Source organism: Eufriesea mexicana, unplaced genomic scaffold (genome assembly GCF_001483705.2).
Source record: "Eufriesea mexicana isolate 0111107269 unplaced genomic scaffold, ASM148370v2 scaffold8981, whole genome shotgun sequence".
In the NCBI taxonomy this organism is placed as follows: Eukaryota; Metazoa; Arthropoda; class Insecta; order Hymenoptera; family Apidae; genus Eufriesea; species Eufriesea mexicana.
Genome location: NW_016916724.1, coordinates 390,085 through 400,528, shown reverse-complemented (window position 1 = coordinate 400,528; position 10,444 = coordinate 390,085). Strand labels below are relative to the sequence as shown.

The 10,444-nt window shown below is 47.1% G+C and overlaps 1 protein-coding gene across 1 annotated transcript in view; it reads left to right on the top strand.

Annotated features, from left to right (window-relative positions):
* The first annotated feature begins 9,805 nt into the window (after positions 1–9,805).
* LOC108553024 (zinc finger protein 512B) overlaps positions 9,806–10,444 on the top strand; it is a 1,625-nt gene continuing 986 nt past the window's right edge. Inside the window, exons 1-2 of the mRNA XM_017907765.1 lie at positions 9,806–9,817; positions 10,003–10,236. Of these exons, the coding sequence (XP_017763254.1) occupies positions 9,806–9,817; positions 10,003–10,236 (246 nt within the window). The remainder of the gene's footprint in view (positions 9,818–10,002; positions 10,237–10,444) is intronic.

Sequence of the window (10,444 nt, the reverse complement as noted above, 5' to 3'; positions counted from 1 at the left end):
GAAGGACAGCTCGTCAGCGTGGTTGGCGAGAGAGGAAAAAATGGAGAGGAAAAAGAAAAAGAGCGACGGTGGAGAGCGTACAGGAACGTGGATCGTTCTGTGTAACGCGGGCTTCCAGGTGGAACGGAGAACAGGAAAAGCCGCAAGATCGTTCGGGCGGAAGGGAGGGGCTCTCACGAGCGATTTCCCTTTCAATCGGTTCGCCCTTCGCCGTTCTCGCGATCAGAAAATTCCAGATCCGCAATTGCACAAATGCGTCGGTCAAACGGGGTCCGCTTTCGAGCGGTCGTCGGAATGAAAATCGACCGGCGCGGGGTTAGGTTTTATTCGGCTTGGGGGCCGGAAGGGAAAGGGCCGACCGCTTCCCTTCTCGCGTTTTCTCTCTTTCCTTCATCCTCGGTCTCTCTGCTCCGGGGGTCCGTTCAAACGTTCCTCGGTAAATAGAGGGCAACCGTTGAACGATCAAAGCGCAGCGTGTAATTACCTTGCAGCGCGAGCGACGTAGGTGTGTGCTCACCGGGAACGTTCGCCGGCTGTGACGTGCGCTTGAATTTTAAGTTTCACCTCGATACACTGATTTACTAAACGCTCTTGCGAGATCGCGATGGAATGGCAAGTGTACCGACGATCACCAACGGCCAACGATGGCGTCGCTGCTCGCGCGGATCTCTCGCGAACGGGCGCAGAGGAATTGCTCGAGAGGTCGGTTCGCCTCACGGAAGGCGATATAGGGAATAAATCTTTGAGCGATTTGAGAATAGCGCACGACTCGCAACAAAGTACTTTAATCGTGCATTTGACCCCGGTGTCGATGATAATCTGCGCAGCTCGTTTTCCCATTGTCGGTGCTGGTCGTAGAGCTAGTACCGTAATGGTTCTTACGTAATTCCGTGCCGGTTATCTGGTCCAACCATCTACATTACAGCACGCCGTTGGCCCCGTAGCTGCAACCCATAATGCACATCGTGTATATGCACCGATACGCTACGATATAATGCACCCTGGTAAGTAGCACGATTGCGTTTCTTTCAGGGTCGTACGAAGAAACCGCAGACGTATTGTGCGTGAGAATCTTTCTCTTCCTTCCTTTTTGCTTCTTCTTTTCACCGTCGTTATTATTTCTTTTTAACATTAGCATCGGGTAGAGCCGAGATCAAGGAAGAACGGGAGGAACGAACCGCGAAACAAATCGCGCTCGATGAAGGATCGAGCGTAATTGAAAGAATACTTAGGAGACTCGAGCGCAAATGAAATTAATCGGACCGGTTACCTGGAAGAAATATGGCGGCAACGCGGCAATGACCAGCCTATCCGTCAAGCGCAACGCGATTCCGCGCCGAAATCGTCAAATTTCACTGCACGGGAACGGTCAGCACTGCGCAATCATACGTAATAACGAGTCACTGATTTCCCCTTCGATTAATCACTCCCTCGACAGCGTACTCGATCGTAATTGTTACGTAAAATAATTTCCCCCGCGATAAAGACAAAGTAAAATCGCTGGGAATTACATCACCGGCGATTAGGCGAGTGTGCAATTTCGATCGATCCTTGTCGATTCGACGAGAATCGCTCGAATTTTGCGGCCTTCTTGCGTCAGCGTTGCAACACGATTTCGAACGGAGAACGCAACGAGTCCCACCCCTGTCGCGAGTTTCCCTTCTTTTGGACGAACCTCGCCGATTTCCAGTCGACATACATATATAACGCCTAGTCATCGTCGATCACGGCGGCCATGATTCCGGTCGCCTTTCCTAGGATTCGAATTTTCGTCCTTGAATCGTTGCTGTTTTTTTTTTTTTTTAAGAAAGCGGAGTGGACAGAAGTTTCACCTTCTCGCTTCTTTGTTTAGATCACAGCCAAGGACATGGTTCTTCGCGCGGCTTCGTGGAAAAAGCGTGAAATTGACGATGTGTCGCGCATCGGTTTTTAGACAGCACTACGTTAATTAGCCACTTGTCCTCGAGTCTGTTCGTTGTAACCTGGAACGACGTGAAAAAGCGGAACTCGCAATAAAATCCGCGCTCCCGGTAATATTCGAAACGATAATAGGTTTCATAATCAGCGGCGCGTAATCGCGAATGGGCAACATGCCAAATTACACACCAGTTGCCTCCGCCTTGTATAATTATCGCGTTATTGAATTTAATGGCACCCTGGGGAATAATTTCCAGCCACTTTGTACTAATTTTCGCGATCGCATTTCTCCGCGAAACGGAGCGGACTAACGATACGGCTGCATCCTCGGCTCCCGATCCGCTCGATCCCTAACTCGGACCACCTGGTATTACGTGGTCGACGTTCCTCGCGTTCCGTGATCCCGCGAAAGTCGCGCCACGTCTTTTCGCAATTTTTCTGGCCGCAAGTGCTAAGTAAATAAATTGCGGCTGCATTCTTTCCGAAAGTCGCATAAATCTTCGTCGCGAAACGTCGAGGCGTTCGAACGGGGCATTCTCCGTGCTGCGAGTTGCGTTCGTAAAAGTAACAGGCTTCCCGAGACAGTTTGCCGCGCTGTAGACATCGTTTATCCGGCGAGCAGCTCTGCATGTGGATATGCGGATTGCTGGTCACACGGTTTGCATGCGTGCACCTCCTTGCAAACGATTAACGTGCACGGTCGCTTCTGTTCCTCGGTTGCCTGGCATACCGCGATTGCCGCATACCCTTCACTGGATTCCGATCGGATGCAGTTCGTGCGGGATATCGTTCCGTGGGATCACGATCGTTTTATCGAGATATCGCGGTCAATAATGATCTTAAAAGGAAAAAGAATGTAATTGGCTTCCGTTGAACGTTAAGCCATTGTTGCGATACTTCTCGGCCATCGTGGGTCGTGTAGCCAAGGTAGAATCGCGAGTTCGGCGTGTAGGCAGAACGTGCAAGTTCGCGAGCAGCTATCTCGTGGACGCGACACACTCGCTGTCGTAGCTCACTATGCGGGTTACCATTTGCCGTGATAATGGCCGACCTACATTCGGTTTATCGGAGGTCAGAAACACGAATATGAACGTTGCGCTCCGATGCGCGTGCGACATTGTACGCGTTCCTTTCGCGTGCCACATCGGACCATGGAAATTATAAGCTCACTTGTCGTCGTCGTTGTCGTTATCACTGACCGGTCGATCTGTTAAACGCGTTACGTATCCGCTAATTATACAATCACGTATTCAACGCGCCACTTTCGTGCCTATCGCCACCTACCATCGACGAATTCGCAGAGGCCTTATCCATGTTTGACCGAAGGAATCGAACGGATACATCGTTAGAAGCGACCGGCTGCGGTTGCACAAGCGACACCTTATTCGACTATCGAGCAGGATATGTCGATGCTCGTGCAGATTTTTCAGCCCGCCGCTCTTACGAAAGACAAGGAACAGGGCTGCGTAAGATCGCAGAGAAACCGAGTTATTAGCTTCCCTGTTAGATATGCAGAAGTCCAGACCGAGAAACACGTACCTATCCCGTATGCGCCAACTTCCGTGCCTCGTTGCGCCATGTTGTAATACAAAATCGATCAATCTTGAGCTTTAGAGGGGAAAATGTATACGCGATGACGCAATTGCCACGTTGATCACGCGAATCGATTATCGCCAGGTAACAATGAGAGGGATTTCGAACGTTCTTCCCATTCGCGGTTCAGGTCTTCGGCTTTTCGATGTAATCGTGGCCCGATCGCGGAATGGTACGGGTCAGATCATTAGGCAGCTTAACGATTTCAATCTCGACACCGCGGGATAAGCGTGCAAGCGTGAATGATCTACGCTCGTATCCCGTGTCGTTTCGCGTACTGCGGGTAATTAGTTCGAGTCGAATTCGCGCGAACGTAAAGCTGCTGCAAACCTTCGACCATGGATAAGAAGACGACAGCTTTCCCGATACACTTATCTCGTAAACTCGAACGTTTACGCGATCCGGCTTTTTCGGAACACGCTTTCTAAGATCGCCTAGGAACAGACTCAACGGGAAGCAGCTATTACAGGATGGCTGTCGGACAACGAGGAACTCTCGGTTTAGAACGCAATTCGTTCGACCGACGCTTACTCGAGATTGGATAATAGAGATAATGGAACGTGAGAAGAGCAAGATAAAAGCGGAACGTGATTATAACGACGGTCATTTCGAGATGAAACCGAGTAATCGCGCATTTTACGAAGCTGTTACGTCTCCCTGGTAGCGTAGAACAGCTAATAAACGTCCACCTTTCGAGGATCACTCGGTATGCCTGCATATGGGTCAATCGGTCAGACGTATGCAAAATCGTAAAACACGCACGACTTTGTGGCGAATAACAGAAACCAGGAAACGTATCTGATATTCCTTTTTCAATGACGGTTTGCACGGTTAATCATATGGATTTCGAAATGATTGCCACCGCGCAACCATCATTTAGATCCGCGGTCCCGTAAATTATCGCGTTCGCGTGAAGTTCGATGCGCGATTCGAGCGCACTTCCGTATCCATGCATTGTCCTAAATATCACCTGGCCAGGTAACGATTATCTAAGATTACGGACAGTTCTAAGACGCCATATCCTCGCACTGTAATTTCGAGGGACGAGGCCTATACGGGCCCGGAAGAAAAATCCCTCGGTAGATAGCATTAACATTGATCTTGAAGAGATACAGATATTCAGTGCAGGTATTTATCGTCTTTTTCCATCGGCTGACTCGTATCCGGCGGCAAGTCTCGATCGTGTAATTCAGCAAGACGGGAATTACCAGCGGCTCGAAACGCCCGCGGCGCCTCTTCGTGGCTTGTATAACTAATCTTCACGGTCTGTGACCTACCGCAAGAAGGTCTTTGCCATGGTCGATTTGAATTAGCGCTTGGCTAGCAGTCGTAGTTAGCCTTGCTATTGTTCCTTGATACCGCTGGTGACCCTCCCTCTTAGAAAATTGAACCGTCAACAGGTTCTAGCCTATAGCGGGCTATCGGCGCTGATAAAAGTCGCGTGCTGCATGATCGATCAACTACACACGGGCACGAGTGCTGTATCATTTCTGACATTGCCGCCATGCATATAATTTAAATCTCGATGCAAATGAACCATTCGAAGCAGCTAACACGGGAAACGGTTCAAAATAATTAGAAACTTTATTCGACGTTACGAATTTTTCTTAGACACCTCGGCTGATAATACGTCGAGAAAGAAACGTAAACGTATCTGGATTAACGCACCACCGATGAAAAGTCAATACGGCCTTTCCATGAATAATGGTCTCCGAGATCTATTTTATAGCGATTGTAATTGCTTCGGAGCTCGTTAAATCTCTGACGTAATCCACTGTATGAGTAACGTTAAGGATCCGTTTCGCGGCTAAACTGGATCCTATCTATAAATACGTTGTCCGAATCGTTTCGACGGCCTGTAGAAATGGGTGTGTACGCTGCCAGTAAAATTTCTCACGTATCGCGTATCACCTATCTAACCGTTCCCGTGCACAATTACGTCAATGCGTTTTGTCGCGTGTCAACCATTTCTCTCGCGAACTCGAATTCACTAATTTACTTATCGAACGACTCGGGCACTTTCTTCCCTTTAAAATTCAGCCAAACCTCGGACAAAGATCGCTTATCAATCAATACTTACCGGTTTCCAGCGCACACGCTGGGCTATTCGAATCGACCAAACAATTAGCCGTATTAGTCACCGGTTGGCTAACATAAGTTTTGGCAACAAACTTCTTCGAGTCCCGCTTATCTAATCTCGCCAAACCTATGACGCAGATAGAACCAGTTTCGTTTCACGATTCTGCTTTTGAAACCCATCTGACTCGACGAGCTGACACGTAACCAAAACCGCTGGTGTCCGACGTGGACGCTACCCCTCACCGATTCCATTGATGTCCAGGGAACCAGTCTCACCAGGCACGACGCCGCTCTCGAGAAGAAGGTTAAGGGGCGGGAAGGCCACGGTGCAGGGGTTAACTTCGTAACCTGGACACACTTACGCGGAATAAACGAGCGAGGACCTCGATCCAGCTTTAGTCGCATGTTACCACGGCTTACGTAAGGCGGATCTTGATAGCAACGCGGCACGGTTACGTTTTCACCGGTGGTCGTACCACTGGCAGAAAGTGAGAGCTGAAAAAGGACCAACAGGAATCCATCCTTTTATTCTCCCGGTCGCCTGTGTCGCCCTTTCATATATTACATCTCGACTTAAACGATCCTCGCTCTTTACGTCTTTCTCTCCTGTCGCGATTGTTCCCCGTAGTAAAAGTTCGGGGGATGAAACGACGTGCCGCGATTGGCACCGTTGGTCGGGGCAAAAATCGGAGGTGCAGAGTCGCAGGCTTATCGCCACGCTCGATAGTCCGGTTTTAACATCTATGTCCGTATGGCGACGGCCGAAAGGTGCGACACGCAAATGAAGGAGGGAAAAGGAGCGTTGCTTAATCCGTGACACCGGCATAATCATTGGGATCGTTAATTTCATAGCAATTACAAAACAGGTTGAACGGTTACAAGGAATTGCGACCACCGCGAGCACGAAGTGACACAACGCCAGGGAAACCGGAGGCTGTGCTATTCCGTGTAATTAAAGAACGCGTATATCTCGCAGAATACGATCTGCGAGGGATTACGACTTTCAGCAAAAGTGCACGTTTTCGTGGCGAACAGTTGGGAAAAGCGAGATATCGCGTATGCGAGGTAGCGCAAATATAGCCGATATACTTTGAGTCGCGTATTTATGGATAATGAGAATTCTATTCGAAGAGGCCTATAAAAACCAGGTGTTAATGACCATAATGCCTGGCATTAACTCTGGCAAATGCGTAATGAGGCAAAAAGTGAAAACTCTCGGGTCGTACGGTACAAATTTGCAACGACGAACTGGTCGTCTACGGCTTCGAGACTTTCGCGAATTTCCGTGGAAGAACGCTGCCTTTCAGCGGCGAAATTCAAATTTCGGATCGAATCTTTCGCAGCCTGGAGTCGTGGTTTGTTGCTATGAGACTGGAACTGCTACAAGCGGTTTGCACTTGACAGAAGGGAGATTTTAATCCGCTCGATTGACCAAATGATACGAATTTTTTCCTAATCCTTGTCGCAGAGTGACGAAGTCGGAGGCACGACTCCGGACTGCTCGATACGTCTGACGTCAATGGTACATGTTCGATATTGAAATGGCAAACTCGTTCTCTAGATCTACGGCTGATCTACTCGTTCGTGCATAGGCTATCGAATAAACGAACGGAAAATCTGGAATATTAATACGTACAATGTATGGATTAACCAATGCGGAAACGATAACAGCGAAAAATATGGCCACGCAAATTATCGAACAGTTGATCTGGACAGAAAGATAATATACTCTCGGGATATATAACGGGCATTGATTTTGAACGTACGTGCAATATCGTTGCAGGGAGCTTGTTCGTGTCTTAGGAGGAATTCGTTATCGACAGGCGTGAGTCACAGGAGAACCAGCTATGTGGGGAATTTTGTAATAAGGAACATGTCCTTATCGCGTAACATGGTAACACAGGATACGGTTCCTAGGACACGATAGATCGACGGAATACCCAGAATTACGCCTAATACCGCGGGTAATTTAAGTCGTCGTAAAATTAATCGGCTCGTCGAAATGCGCCGCTACTGCAACCAAACGATTGCTCAAGCAGTGTATCCATGAAGCGATGGTATCGTTACGAAATATTACGCTATTCTCGTTCATTTCCTTTCGTTCACTCCGAATTAAAAATAAAGAGGGAATACGAAAACGATATATCCGTGACAATGAAAGTCCGTAATTTAATGCACGACTGAGTCGTTATTGGTTCCGTTTAAAAGGATAAACGATTCATAAGAAGTGTCCTCGAGGGAATAAAAGCCACGGGAGAGTAGACGCGATTATTTGTAAAATCAGCAAAGAACCGTGTACATTGTCAATACGTGATCGGTAACCGATTCGTGTTTCATTCGCGTCAAAGGAATCCATTGCGAAACGTCTATTTCAAATTCAACGAGACCGTGCCTGATAATAATCCGAGCCACCCGTTTCGTTCTTAATCAATCAGGCAGGTGTTCGAAGCACTTATATATTACGTCACGCTTTCTAAGCTTCGGGTCGTTAATGACGAATTTATTTATTACCTTTTTCTTCCCCCGAGGTTTTGAAATACAATGGCGTGATGTAAAACGCAACTAATTATATGAAACAATAAGGAGCGAGCTGGCGCCCATGGCGATACGCGTACGAGTCTGAACCAACGTGTCGATAATAAAATTGTCGGGCTTTAACGTCGGACGTGGGACCGTGAGCAAGTCAAACTGGATTCAGATTGAATTATCTTTAACGATAGTGTGTCTGATACAAATTGTCCCCTGATAAGAACTCGGGTGTAGAGAAATTGACGGGCAATCAGAAAGTTAACCGCGCAATAACTGATTTATTTTACCCCCTCTTACGTGTCTTTTGAGTTAGGTCAAAATAGTGGAAACTGATCGATTGGATACCTGTATCGTTAAATTATACAACCATTTACCAGATCAATCCAGATGTAATCGATCCGCGATCATTTTTCCATTAACATCCCTTCGAGCAAACATGCGTTTGACACATAATCATGCAGAAGTATTTGAAATAAATACTGCTGCGGAATATAACTCATGTATACAGTTGATGAATATTCACACAACTTTCATGATACGGAATATTTATCAAATACTATTCCGCTTCTAATACGAAACGACTGGACAGTGTTGAAATTAGCTTTCGGTTTTCCTCTTTTCTACCCGTTTGATGGAATGCGACGAGCTCTTGTCGCAAACGGAAAATTTGATTTACGCCGATTATCAACGTAGAAAGAGACCGTGGCGAGGCTGGGAAATTATGTATAAACTGGAAAACGATATCAGGAAATGATTACCAGATCGCAAAAGTTTTCGGAATATTAAATTTCTTTGCTTTCCTGCTCCGTTAACCAATAGTTGTTACTCTATCTAAGAGTATTGCGTAATTTCCTGATGATTTTCCACACGTACCTCCGTCTTTATCCAATTAATCGTAGCTTTAATTACGAAGTCGTTCAATTAGTCGAAAATTATCGCGTTTTATGAAAACACGACAGTCTTTGTCTTCGACAGCTTCTCGTATCGTGTCTCGTCGGCAGAGGACTTTTTCGAAGAGCAGCATCCAAAAATCGAGACCACAGATCAAAACGAACGATTTTCTTTCGTTTCCTGGTTTTTAACACTTGCTCCGATCGACTCGAACCCAACTGTACTCTAGCTTTACCGATTCCAAGCGTTCCTCGGAAAACGTTCTCTGGAGGACGGGACGAGCAACGCGACAAAGAGATTTTTCACAACGCGCACGAGTATTCGTCACGAACGAATCCCGATGCGAGCAAAACAAGGCACGACCTACAACCGAAAAGGATCCAGATCCCCGAGTGTCTCACGATCGCGCGTTTCCTCCGATCGAAATGCCGCAGACGCTGTGCCTCCTCGTTAGATTCGCGAAGCTAAGTCGAAATGCATGCGCGCATATGTATCTGCATAAAGTGCCCGCGCTCTATTTACTAGCCCCGACTGGCTCACGTTTGGCGTGTTATACAACTCCTCGTGCACATTATGTATTATAATGTGTAACGGTATGTGGCTGGATCTTGGGTAAATAGTATATGGTAGGTGTGGCGATAGCACACCGAACGGCCATTGGCTTTTCATTGGCGGGGTGCACGCGTGAAATGAAAGTGAATTCCCTATATAAAGGGTGGTTTTCCTCCAAGGCGACAGAACCAATTTAATTTACCAGTCAAGACACACTAGCCAAAGTATTAGCCGATCGGTTACCATGAGGGCCCTGGTACGTTTCACTCAAACTCCGTGTCGTAAAGTTCGTCTCCTCCTGTGATCTCGAGAGCAGTCAGTGATCGTAATTATAGGACGAGTTTCTGTGAACGTTTGGTGAAAATTCGGTCTCGTTCAGATAGAGACCTTCGAAAAATCATTTTCCTATCTGTTAATTCTATTGCATTCTTTACGCTTAAGGTATGCTTGATGCTGATCTCCATGGCGTTCGCCGCCGAAGAAAAGACAGTCCAAAAGCGTGGCCTGCTAAATTTGGGCTACGGTTTGGGAGGATTGGGATTGGGCGATGGTCTGCTCGGTGGTGATTTAGGACATGGAAAAGTCGCGATTGCTGTCCAGGAAAAGGCCGTCGCTGTGCCATATCCAGTCCCAAGACCATACCCGGTCGCCGTTGATAGACCAGTTCCCGTAAAGGTGAGAAAATTCTGCGTGGATTTCCTTTGTTCGTGCCACGAACGTGCCGTTACAAAACTTGACACGCTCTATTAACCTTCATTTTTTTTGTTCAATTACAACGTTGCGTTCTCAGAAATTTGTTACAATTCGAAAACAGGTGGTATCGCGATGACACACTAAAAAAAAAAAAAAAAAGGAAAAAGGAAAAAAAAATAGGAAACGGGAG